The sequence below is a fragment of the Stylophora pistillata genome, chromosome 3 (genome assembly GCF_964205215.1).
Source record: "Stylophora pistillata chromosome 3, jaStyPist1.2, whole genome shotgun sequence".
NCBI lineage: Eukaryota > Metazoa > Cnidaria > Anthozoa > Scleractinia > Pocilloporidae > Stylophora > Stylophora pistillata.
In genome coordinates this window covers 12,830,492-12,843,293 of record NC_142521.1, presented here as the reverse complement: position 1 = coordinate 12,843,293, position 12,802 = coordinate 12,830,492, and the positions used below count along the sequence as shown (strand labels likewise).

General features: G+C 39.6%; 2 protein-coding genes across 2 annotated transcripts; both read right to left on the bottom strand.

Moving 5' to 3' along the window:
* Window positions 1-289: 289 nt before the first annotated feature.
* On the bottom strand, window positions 290-8,748 carry LOC111320368 (uncharacterized). The gene is made up of 3 exons (XM_088755505.1): window positions 8,582-8,748; window positions 1,440-4,071; window positions 290-836 (listed from the first exon to the last, which is right to left on the bottom strand). The coding sequence occupies exons 2-3, from the start codon at window positions 3,966-3,968 to the stop codon at window positions 609-611; spliced, it is 2,757 nt and encodes a 918-aa protein (XP_088611631.1). The 5' UTR covers window positions 3,969-4,071; window positions 8,582-8,748; the 3' UTR covers window positions 290-608.
* Window positions 8,749-10,091: 1,343 nt separating this feature from the next.
* On the bottom strand, window positions 10,092-12,234 carry LOC148734572 (uncharacterized). The gene has a single exon (XM_088755545.1). The coding sequence runs from the start codon at window positions 11,870-11,872 to the stop codon at window positions 10,223-10,225; it is 1,650 nt and encodes a 549-aa protein (XP_088611671.1). The 5' UTR covers window positions 11,873-12,234; the 3' UTR covers window positions 10,092-10,222.
* Window positions 12,235-12,802: the final 568 nt, after the last annotated feature.

The following is a 12,802-nucleotide window of genomic DNA, read 5'->3' as shown; positions in this document are numbered from 1 at the left end:
CATTGGAATTCGAGTTATTTTTTCTGTCTTTCCTAGGTAAAATGAATTCAATTACCTCATAGTTCCATTTTGCCCCGTGTTTGTTCAGTTATTGATTACATATCAAGCCAAAAGGTAAAGACAACAAAGATTAACACATTAACAGAAGGTGAGTGTTCTTCTAAAGTTCTCACAGCATTAAATACCAAGGAGTGAAAAGGGTAAGGCAAGTCAAGCACGATTAGTTTACGAGAAATAATGTGGGGCACCTAAGGAGAATATTTTCGTTTAGTAAATTACCGAAAGGATCTTCGACCAAATGAAATATTGTATTTATTAAAGGAACGACTTATATAATTTTTTTACGTACAGAAGACGACAAAACAGTTTGGTAGCTAATTCTGCGATGAAGAATATCTATGACTGCACAAAACATGGCAATTTGAAATCATTCTGATCAAACGAAGATGAGATAATTGTGGTCGATTTGCATTTAAAAAATGACAAATAATAATTATAAATGATAAATCACGATGCAAGTGACCTTCAAAAGAGAATATAGAGTTAAAAAAAACAAAATCACAGTGAATCGTCATGTAGCATACCATGAACGTTGAAGAAAGTTAATGTCATTGTAATTTATGATTACGTTGGAATGCCTCCAGTCCATCAATTATCTCCTCCATATCCGGTCTGTCCTCAGGTTCTTCTATAAGACACTTCGGTATTAGGAGTTCACCAAGATCTCGAAATTCGCTATTTACAGCCTTGGTCACTTGCTCTTGCCGCCTGTCAGGATCAGGAAATTCGCCAGTACAGATTTCGCAGAGGAGCACACCAAAACTGTAGACGTCAACCTGAAAACCAACCAACCAAACAACATCTTCAACCACTCTCACCCTTAACGGAAAAGGCGCACAAATTGTTAATTTCGAAACTTCGAAACACAAACTGCTTACTCACCCGTGTACAAGACTAAAACAATTTCATAGTAACTTCCAGTTGAGCCCCTACGCTCAAAATCAAGCAATGCTAGAGGGCAAGATATCGCACAGCCATTCCTAATGTCTTGAAGACTAGTGGTAAAAGCTAGGCCCTCCAAAACGGATGGAATTCTGCTATAATTTTACGCAACTCCAGCTGACATAATCTTTCGAGGCTTAGTTTTGCTCGTGACTAATCGTTTTGGGTCACCCGATGAGAAATCTGAGAAACACATTTAGGACGCTTAATACGCAAATATTGCCTATCTGATTATTAAACGCAACAAAGAACAGAAACTCACACGATCAAAAAGAAACCCCTAAATGAGGGGCAGGCTGCCGATAGCTACCACTATTATTGATTTGTTTCAAGTGATGATTTGAGAGAGATATTTTTACTCGTCTTAGGCGTTATTTGTACCCTACGGAGTGTAGTTGGATAATAATGGTTTATACGAGACTCGTTGAATTGCTAACCTTACAGCTGATATTTTGTTTAGTTGCATCATCCATGGCCTCCGGTGCGCTGTAAACCGCAGATCCAGGACCGTCTTTTCGACTCTGACGAACATAGTTAGCATTCCCATAATCTGACACCTTTGCTCTCCATTGGTCATTTTGTCGCCACAACAGCACATTCGCACTGCTGATGTCGCGGTGAATAATGGGATGGGGCAAACTCTTGTGTAGGTAGTTAAGAGCTTGTACAACATCTAACGAAATAATGCAGACTTCTCTCTTGAGAAGTGGCTGCTCTTCGTAAAGCGATCGCAGACTACGGTCCATAAGCTCTGTGATTAATAGAAGACCCTCTGCATCAATTGATGCTCCAATAAACTGAAGTAAACAGGGGTGGCGACATCTTGAAGCGATTCCAACTTCTACCTCAAAAGACTCCCTGATATAACTGTTCTCGTCCCTCAGAAGTACCTGGTGAATTTCTTTAACCGCAACTTTAGTACGGCGAAATTTCCCTCGAACTACCCGTCCCCACGCTCCCACTCCTAAAGAATCATCTGGATTATCCGTCATTTGAATTTCGTTTCGATTTATTTGCCAGGGAAGCATGTCAGTTTCATTCGAATGGCGAAAACTTCGCTCTCTTTCGGTTTGATTTGACGTTCTTGTTCGCAGTTCTGTAATCTCTTGCTCTCGATCTCTTAAGCGTTGTTGTAAAGTTACCGTCTGTGTTTCATTTTGTTGTAAATGGCCTTGCAATTCAGTGAGTTGAACGAGCTTCTGTTGCAGTTCATGATCTTTTGCGTTCAGACGACTTCGCAAATATGAAATACTTTCTTTTCGAGTTTTCAACTCTTCCTCTAAGGAAGTATTATTTATTTGGCTCGCCTGTAGTTTTTCATGTAATTCATTTACTTGCTGATCTTTTGCGCTCGATTGAATTTGCAAATTTCTTATCTCTTCCTCTAAAGAGGTCTGGTTTATTTCTGACTGATTTTTTAATTCAACGAACTGAGAACGCCTCTGTTGCAATTGCTGATCTTTAATGTTCACTTGATTTTGCAAATCTCTCTCCCTTTCTTTACGAGCTCGTAACTCTTTCTTTAAATAATTCGTCTTCTTTTGGTTTTCTTGTATTTGTTGCGTTAGCACAGAATGCCGGGCTTCCCACTGTTTCAGTTGCTGATCTTTTGTGTTTAATTGACTCTGTAAATCTTTAGAACTTTGTTCTTGAGTTCGAAACTTTTCCCTTAAGTTTTCTGTCTCTGATTGGTGAACCTGAATCCTTTTCTCCATCTCTGTTAATTGTTGTTTCATCTGACCTACCGGCGTTTTTTGTAACTCTTCTGTAAATCTTGCGAATGCCGCAGCTCTTGCTGTGAATCGTTTTTGCAAGTGATTCATTTGTTTTTGTCCATCTTCGACTTCCCTCTGTTTTTTATCTAACTGACTTTCGAGGTGCCTAATTCTTTCAGTCTTAACTTTCAGCTTCTTGTGAGCTTGATCTGAGTCTTTTCGATGTGATATTTCAATTTTTTTTAATTCATCTCTCTGCTCTTGCACCATTTCCAGTCTTTTTTTCATTTTTCTGAAATCTTCTTCTAACTTACGAAACTGAGCACTTTCATCCCTCAACTGTTTCCTGAGGGTAGCTTTGTCTATGTCACTTTCCTCTGGATGATTTAAATTCTCTTTTCTCTTTACGTTTGTTCCTCTTCCATCTAACTCTTCTCGAAGATGACTGCATTGTTGCTGGATCCTTACATTTTTCCGCTCTTCTGCGCGTAATTGTCCTGTGAGGTTCCTAACTTGCTCTTGTTTCTTTCGAAACTCTTCCTCTTGTGCAGCTAGTTCGTTGTTTTTCATTCGGAGCTGATTTCGTAAGGTAATCACTTCTGGTTGCTTTATCTCAATTAAATTTTCGTTGATTGAATTTCTCCGCTGCAGTCTCTGCTTATCGTCTGAGATCTCCTCATTAATGCTTTTTTCCTGCAGATGTTTCTGTTGGTTGATTAATTGTTGTCGCATCTTAGTTACCTCTTTCTGCTTGGGACTTACTAGACCTTCGAGCTTTTTAATCATTTCATTATTTTCTCGATCATTTCTGTGTAGATCTTCCTCCTCTCTGTCTTTTGCTCCGTTTAAAGCAACTAGTTCTTTACTTGTTTTGTTCTTCTGTATTTCCTCTTCCTCTGATCGAGCCTTTAATTGGTGCTGATATTTTGACCGCTCATTCTGAATCTGGTGTGGAAATTGGTATCGCGTCTGTTGAATGGCTTCGATTTCACTTGCGCCCTTTTTCTCGCCAGGGTTGGCCAAAATGGGTTGTTCTATCCTCGTCAGCTGTTGCTCAATTGAACTTTGCCTATCTTCCTTGTCCTTGCATCGTTGTCTCTCAAGCCTGCGCTCCTCAACTTCTCGATTTGATACCATAAATTGCTCTGTAAGTTGTTGGTCTCTTGACTGCATCTTCTGCTCTGCTTGTTGAGCTCCCTCCTTTGGTTCCACCCGATTTCGGCTTCGAAAGCTTCTTAGTACCCTTCTCATGGCTTGACTGATGTAAAAAAATCTTCCTTTTTGAATTATGCACCGCACAATTATCAGCTAGTAATTTTTAACTAGTAACTGCTCCTCCCGTTCTTTCCAATTTCTGAAAGAAGAAAACAACATTCTAGTATGAAAAACCATAAACGCTAAGATATTTGATCAATAATGAAAGACTTTTCGAACCGGGCTTACAGGGACTTCATACTCGAGATAAACAGCTAGCCCTCGGTTCCAGAGCCTGAATCAAGCCCAACTTGAGCAAAATCGAAAGAGCTCAAACACAGTTTGGGTTGCTTAGTGTACTTACAGCCATACTATCATTATCCAACACGCTTTTCCTACAGGCATCCAGTGTGAAAGTGAAGTGGAGAGTTGCATTGGTTATTAGGTTCGATTGATCTCATTTTGATTATAGGGCCTTCACATTTTCTCAGACAGGGTATCAAATCCTACCTGGACAAGCTACTTTCGATTCGAGGTATCTTCGCAAAGTAAGGACAGCAATATTTGCAAGAATGGTTAAAACAACCGGTAATATAAATTGCAACTAAGGAGGTGCGATCTTCTTCTTACGTACCATAGAATGTCTCTTATTGCATGAGCGTCTGTTGTGCACAAGGCTAAAGACTAAAACTCGAGCATGTCATTCAATAGATTCCTCAGATGTAACAAGTTTAGAATCATGACCTTTCGATCCAATTTCGATTTACTTTGCTTTCCATGTCGTAAAATATTACACACATTTACAGTTTTTAAAAGACATGTTTTGGCGTTTTGGCCGAAGAGTTAATGTCACCCAAAGTGATCGTACCACTGACCAAACACTCCTTGACGTTTGAGAACTGTATTTTGATTCCAAACGAATCTTTACATTACACAAAAAATGGCGACTAAAATCAAAACCAAAAAACAACAACAACACGAGGTTTTCGAATTACGTCATTATCACATGATGTCAATCATAGGTAAGTAAAGCGTACAAATTGAACTAAAACAATGTAGTTATAGTCGCGACAGTTAATTTACGACAATGACGACGAAAATAATAATAAAGATATTGAAGAATTGGTTTGTGCTTAGCGCGCATATATCGAGTTATGGATGCATGCAAAGTTTGGAGAGCACGAGAGAAGCGCAAGATTTGCTTGAGGCGCAGCCGAGAGTAACTCTAGCTTCCTGAGTTTACCAAGTGCATTCATAACTTGACATACGCACAGCTTAGAGAACGAATCAATTATTTTTTAACAAAGCGGGCACAACTTGTGCTTGACGAAGGGGTTTTATTATCGTATGTGGGGTTCACCAGGTAATTACGATCTACCCAAAAACTTTGAGGTCAAGGCAAAATCGACGAAAAAACATTCGAGGCCAAAGTTTTATTCAAAGAAATGTAAATTTGCTGATAAGAAGTCTAAGAGGAGCGAATTTCCTGCGTGTACAAATTTATAATCAGAAAATTGTTTGGCTTTGCATTGAAAATTCCGACAATTGTACGATTTAAACCAAAATCTTCTACTGAACAACCCTATTGGGTCATATTAATGAACGCTTGAAAACAAAATTTACTGAAACATGGGCAGCCATTGCCCTCAATGCAACTGTGCAGTGGCCTGACTCATTGTGAGCAGTCACTACGATATCATGTGTCTGTTTAAAGTAGGCATATGCATGCATTTCACGATGGAATGGCTGTCCAATTCAGGACATATAGGGAAAGTAATTGATTGATACGGCAAGTTTGCCTTAGGACACATTTAGGTTACGAAATATCTTGAGTTCCTCTGTTTAGACCCTTGGTCCTTTTCCAACCATTTCGAGACAGAAACTTAATACTTAAATCTTACTAAATAAGATTAAATGGAAGGCTGTTTGTAATTAATATGTGAAACGCTTCTCTTTTTTTAATTATAACATCCAGACCGGAGGTCTCGAGGTTTTTTTTTTTCTGTCAACATTTGCTGGGGTGTCTGTTAAAATCAACTTTATTATCATGATTACGATGGTGATGATGATGATGATGACGATGACGATGACGATGATAATGACGATGACGATGACGATGACGATAATAATGGTGATGATAATGACGATGATGACGATGATGATGATGATCATGATGATGACGATAAGTATTATCTATAGCTGTTTCAGGACACGTTCCTATCAGGGAGTTTATTGATCATGACCTTCACTGACATACAAGTAGAGACTGCGCGGGAACAACAACTAGCAGTCAAAATGATATTAAGAATCGAAGCACACTAATGCGCTAAAAGACACCTATAACAGCTGGTCAAGGTGCCATATATAGCGGCACGTAAACATTCCACCTCGTCGCCCCACGAAGTATCGATTACGATCGTCATCAGTACAGATGATAGCCTGACTCTACATCGTGAGACAAACGATTTGAAAAAGTTCATTTATCTGTGTTATTCTTGCCATCATGAAATCTTAATATCATAACCTTTTTAATTATCCTTTTGAAGTCTACATCTGCATCTTCACACGGAGGCTGTGTTTGCAAGTGATCGCATACAGTAACGACATAAACAGTAGATGAACAACATCTTTTATCAAATAAAGTATTAAGGTAGCACAAATGAAGAAGCCTTTTGTTAAAAATAAACAGCTAAAAAACTAAATGTAGAAATGAGGACATTCTATATCCTAATAATTATCGTTAAACATATTTCAGCCTCGTTAGTAAAACTCCGGAACGGATTATTTAGTCGACTTTGATACACGTCTGAAAGGGATCTAGAGTCTCACGCCTTTGATGAGAAACCGATCTAAATGAAGTTAATCAGGTAAAAGGGATAAATCCTCTTGTCAGTTATCATTCTTCTACTTAGTTTGAATATCTTAACCGCTTCTCTTAAGGTATTTGAAAATACACAGTTAAGACTGCATATAGGTACTGCTGTCGCATCCCACATATTTATGAATACCCTGTTCCTAAGATGATTCAAGGATATAGTGACTAATCGACACTCAACCAATAATTAAATGATAACAAATAATCATATTAACAATTATAATAATGATGATAATTATAATAATTATAACAATAATAGTTATAATAATAATGATGATAACAATAGTAATGGAAATGGTAACTTACTGGGAATGCTCAAGAACCTCACCGTTCCTCTGTCGGTCTACCCTTTAGGCTCCAATAATGATAAAACTAGGCTTCTCATAATCTCAAATTTGCCTGTTGATTATAAATTATTTCATATTTCGTTGCAATCTCATCTTTTGTGAAACTGTTTCATACAACAAGGCATTTTGCGTTTTAGGATGTTCCGCCATTCCGCCATTCTTCCGTTCCATCATTTCGTCCAATAAGGTCATACTATTAAACTCAAGGTATCGTATTTCGGACCTTCCGCGCTTTGCAAAGAAAAATGTAGCGGCTCTTTTGAGCATTTCTCACTGATTAAAATGGTAAAATACTCTCGAATAAAATTTTTCTTCAAAGCTTCCGCGATGTGCAGATCAAACTTATCTAGATATTTCAGGTTGGAAAAGTAATTTTCAATTGCGTGCCGGAGACGCTCTCAGTTAAACTATTTTGATATGTTTATCATCTTCTGTGTAAGTGTCACGGCAAGAAATAATTAGCTCTGAAAAATTATATCTTCGGATATACCAGGCATAATTCGCTGGTTCAAACGCTAAAATGCTAATATGCTCTCTGTTCAGTAAAAAAGAAAATTTCATCTGATTTTTCAGTCGTGGTGCGCCTTTTAGGACATTTCTGCAAGGTAAAGCTTTGGTTTCTCGCGCCCCTCTCAAACTGTTGTGAGATTTTTATGGTCTTCTGTTGTAGCACTCAGAAACGAACGAGTAGCACCAGGAAACAGTTTGATCATGTTATCATTCCGAGTAACATTCGAAGCGCTCCGAAGAAATCGTCACCAAGCGTTGAACGACCGAACAGATGTTCCGGAGCAAACAAAAGCCAGGAGCAAGGAATATCGGGTAACGCTCGGTATACTTCGTTGTCGGCTAAGAGGTCGTTCGTATTCTATTGTTACACTCACTCACTCAACAGGACAACATTACGGCTTCGCCTCCATTGGAGGCAGTAGCCATGAAAAATTCCTTAAGAAGCGGTTATGTATTAACTCTGTTCCGTTTAAACGGCACAGAGATCGTTTAGTTTTAATAATTCCGAGGCTGTTTAATTAAGCAATTACGGTACGCAGTTCTAATAATCCATCCTGAATATCATAATCACTTTATCTTTTACTTCCTTTCAATTAAGCCTCTTGCTTCGACGACAATGCCGTCTATTTTTGTTTTATGTGGCTTCCACCGCGACAAGTGAGCAAGCTAAGCCAAAACAATTTGGTTAACTTAAGTGACAAGCCTCAATTTTTCACAAACTTCAAACCCTTTGCACGAAACCTTAGTGCAAATAGACTTTGATTCCTTTACTGCTCTCATCCTGATGCAACTAATCTCCGAACTATACAAACGTTCCTTAACGAAAAACCATTCACGGATTCTCTTAGCCCCTATCTTTTTATTGTATCAATAACAAAAGGCTAGCTATCGATGACAATCTACAGCGACGTAATCAATAGCTTGAGATATCTACTCACCTCTGTTTTCCCTTCTATTCCTGAACACGGTCGACGTTATCTTCAATCGAAGACGCGGACTGATATCAATTGGTGTAAGAGCTGTCCGCATTTTGCTTGAATATCGTGTTTTGTGTTACGCGTAAATGGCTACGCGCACTGAAGAGATAATTCACCGCGGAGATACCTTATCCCTCAAAAAGGTCAGCTATAGGCTGACATAAATGCCACATTCAAGTCATCGTCTTACATTCCATTTTAAAGCGTACATTTCAACTTTCAATTATAAACGTAAAGATAAAGCTTCTGTGGTTTTCGAGTTTGTGTTCAAGTTATCATATGAGATTTTACGTTTTCTTTCTATCTGGAAGTATTAAGCAAATATAACTTTTAAAATTTTGACTATATCGTTAAAAACCTGGACTTTGTCCACACTATCAAATGGCCTACAGATAGCGAACCACCTCTATCAGTCCGGTAACCCCATGACGTCACAACACAATGACTAATAATAACTTGGTGAATTTCTGGAGGACATCAACTTTGTTCTTCAAATTTTCGGTTGTGTTCGTGTTGTCTACCGATAGTTCCACGCGGCCGTCATAACAGAGAGACAAACTTCGAGGAGCACAAGATGGTGGCCTTTGGTGGTTAATTGTGGGAGTTTTTACTGACGATTAGAAGAGATGGCTGTACACTTTGCGGTCAATTATAATTATAAAGCAGTTGCAAATGTTTTGTTTTGTCTTGTTCTCTACTAGATTTTACGTTTAATACAAAAAGCAGTTTTTGAAGTGTTGATCACTCTTTGTTACAAAGAATCGCTCGGTCTTTGAATTACGTTTCATCACTCAAATATTAATTCAATACCTTGTCTGATCAGATTAAGGACAACTCATATTGCGATCGCAAAACCTAAACAAACGCATTAAGTTCGCAGTAAATGAATGAAGACGTAATTTCCGGAGCTATTTAATGTAACTACGGTAAATACAACGGCAGATTGACCCAAATATAAACCTGCCGAGCCTAACTGTTTCAGAGTCTGAACTTTACATGCAGCGAATAAATCGCATAATTAGATTTGCAGTTTCAAGCTTCGTAGTTTGAGTCGGGCCTTTACTTTCTTCTCTAATCTCTATTTCATGGGTCTTATTGATAAAATTGGTAAAATTTTCTTTGATAAGCAAGGACTTCGAGTTTCAGGCAAACAAACGCAGAAATGAATTAACTGATTCAATCTCAATCATCTTACAAAGAGACAAAATAAGTTACTACCTTGACCGGTCATCCGTTCAGTTCTGTATATCGTGATTTTGGTGACATAGAACGTTCTGAGTGACTTGAAAGACTACTTTTCGAGTACAGATTTGCTTACGGCTCTTGCTTTGCGTAGACATTGGAGAGCATGTTTGACAGAAACAAGGAAAGTTACTCTGAAGCTCAGGAGTATTTGTTTTCAATAAGCAATTATGAGAATTGAAATGGGTAATACCCTGATTCTTGATCAGCAGGGATTTGCTAAAGCAAAGGCATAGAAAAAACCAGGAAAGATTTATTACTCGACGTTTCGGGGTCATCGTGACTCCATTATCAAGAGACTAGTTTAAAAACATGCAAATAAGGAAAGGTACAAGAATAGCATAAATTAGACTGAACGGCTTAAACAAACACCTTGGCGCGGATGGAATCCGTTTGCACGTTCAGTGTTGGCTTACGCATGCGAATATACAACATTTCATTAACAAGGCAATCAAATTTGCCGTTACATTTCGTGATGACGTTGAATTGCTCGATCAAGCGTTCAGGCATTTCACTATTGTGCTGGAGGTGGTAGTGTTTGTAGATAGAAGATGATTTCCTTTTGTGCCCTTCTACGCGCTCGTGTAAGTGACCACGAGTATAGCCCACATACCCTGCATCACACAGGTTACATTTAAATTCATAAACGATACATTGTTGGTTAACAATAGGGGGCTTAATTTCGTGTTGCTTAAGCTGTTGATCGAGCTTAGGGCTAACGAACACTGGTTGGACAGTCACGCTTAACTTCGAGCTTAGAGTGTTCAGTTGTTGTTTAACATGATTAGCTGACGACTGGTCCTTGAAGGGTAACACTAATCTCACAGTCTCCGATGGTACGTCTGGTGATGGACAGGGTTCTGCAGATGAAATCCTTCTCTCAACAAACCGCTTGATTGTAGTTTCAACCAGTGGCTTTGGGTATTTCAAGTTATGAAAAACCCCTCTAAGGCGGTCACATTCCTCGGAGAAGAAAGACCAGTTAGAAGATAATCGATAAGCGCGATCCACCATGGTGTTAACTAGGCTGCGCTTGTACTTAATGTCAACATGACTCTGGAAATGCAGAAGGAGACCCGTGTTGGTTCTTTTGATGTAGACCTTGCTCTCAATCTTTGGTGCACGGTTAAGCAGTTCAGTTCCTAGAAAGGGAAGGGATCCTTCCCGTTCGACTTCCATGGTAAACTGGAGGGAGGGATGGGTAGAGTTAAGGGTGTCTAGAAACTGGCCAGCGGTCACCCTATCAGGCATTACGGTCAGGGTGTCATCGACGTACCTCCGGTAATAGCGCGGAAGTTGACCGTGTCGTTCGAGGTTTTCCTCAATCGAGCACATGAAGACGTTAGCCAGCAACGGTCCAAGGGGAGAACCCATAGCGACTCCATCTGTCTGCTCATATAAAGCACCGTCAAACTGGAAAAGCTGGTTTTTCGTAGCTGCTCGGAGGAGGTCGATTAGGTCCGCTTTAGAGATGTTCAAGCTGTGCGTCTCGTTGAACCAATCCTGGGCAAAGGCTTTTTCAGCTAAGATCTGTATTGTTTCCTCCAATGGTACATTTGTAAACAATGAGATGACGTCATAGGAAACTAAAATTTCGCCGTTCCTGATCTCGAAGCCTCGTACTTCATCAGCAAAGCGGAATGTGTCTGTCACTGTATATTGGTTGCACGACAGGGGTTTCAATTTGTCGTCAAGCCATTTCGCTAGCGAGTAATTGTAGGTGTTAGTAGCAGAGAGTATTGGCCGCACGGCCAACTGTTCTTTATGTGTCTTCGGCAAGCCATACAAGTGTGCGAGTCTGGACCCTTTCGGGCGGAGAGCGTCAGCAATGGATTTCGGTAGAATCTTTCGAACGAGAGTTTCCAACTCCCTTTCTTTCTGAAGGAGAGGGTGGTAATACTTAGGAGGTCGTCCTCTGGTTCTCGGTCTCTCCGAGTCGACGAATCGGAATTTGCTGGTATCGTTTATTGACGCTTCGGATAGTAGGCGAAGATATTCTGATTTATCCATAACAACAACACCAGACCCTTTATCCGGTTTTGTGACAACGATGTCATCGCGTTTTTTCAGATCTTCAATAGCTTGCAAGAGGGCTTTAGGAGGTTTTGGGCTACTCTTATTAATATACTCTAGCGCAACAGATCGTAAGGATGCGGCTGCTAGTTCGCGTAAATTCTCGTTTGGTAGATGCCGTTCAAGGTTCCAATATGCTTTCTCGAAGCTTGCCTTGATCTCAACTGGAGACACTCTTTGTGGGATCGCAAATTTCAGGCCACGACAGAGAACCAATTTTTGGAAGAACGATAGTTCGTAAGAGGAAATATTCAGGATGTGTTCGTCGACGTCAGTTTCTCTGTAGAGAAGCCTTGAGATCTTTCCTGATTGTCACCGAAAAAATTACATAGAGTAAAATACAGTGAGTCCTCGTATGTAAAAACAACTTGATCAACGTTTTGAATTATTGCATTATCGTAAATGTAAACAATTAAAGAAAGTGAAAGCCAAACGAGGCCCGCACGTGGCAGCTGTTATATGACCTCCGGCGAAGTCTAACTGATTGCGCATTTCGTAGCCTCGTTCCCAAGATCCTCTCGGTTTTGAGAGCAGCACAGGAACACTACGCTTTAGGGGACCAAGTTGCTATTTAGCATTCTCACATCGCAGGAACTGAGCATATTAATTTTTCTAATCTCGTTTCCAAGAAACGGAACTCCGCACAGGTCAGCCGCACAGGTCAGCCGCACAAGTAGCCGCGTAAAAAATGTCGGCCGTTTTCACGACGGAGTACAGCAAGTAAACATTACAAAAAAGGAAAATGACTACAGGCTGGCCAAAAGATATTTCTATGATCAAGCTACAGGACTTTAAAAAATCGAGTTTTATCTCAGGCTGAGAATGGCTTTTTTATTGATTTATACAGTGTTGCATGATCCTCGTATT

Coding starts and splice junctions, on each gene's coding strand:
- LOC148734572 (XM_088755545.1), bottom strand. CDS start 11,872: ATGGATAAATCAGAATATCTTCGCCTACTATCCGAAGCGTCAATAAAC.
- LOC111320368 (XM_088755505.1), bottom strand. CDS start 3,968: ATGAGAAGGGTACTAAGAAGCTTTCGAAGCCGAAATCGGGTGGAACCA. Junction 837..1,439: donor AACAAAATATCAGCTGTAAG/GTTAGCAATTCA, acceptor GTTGGTTTTCAG/GTTGACGTCTACAGTTTTGG.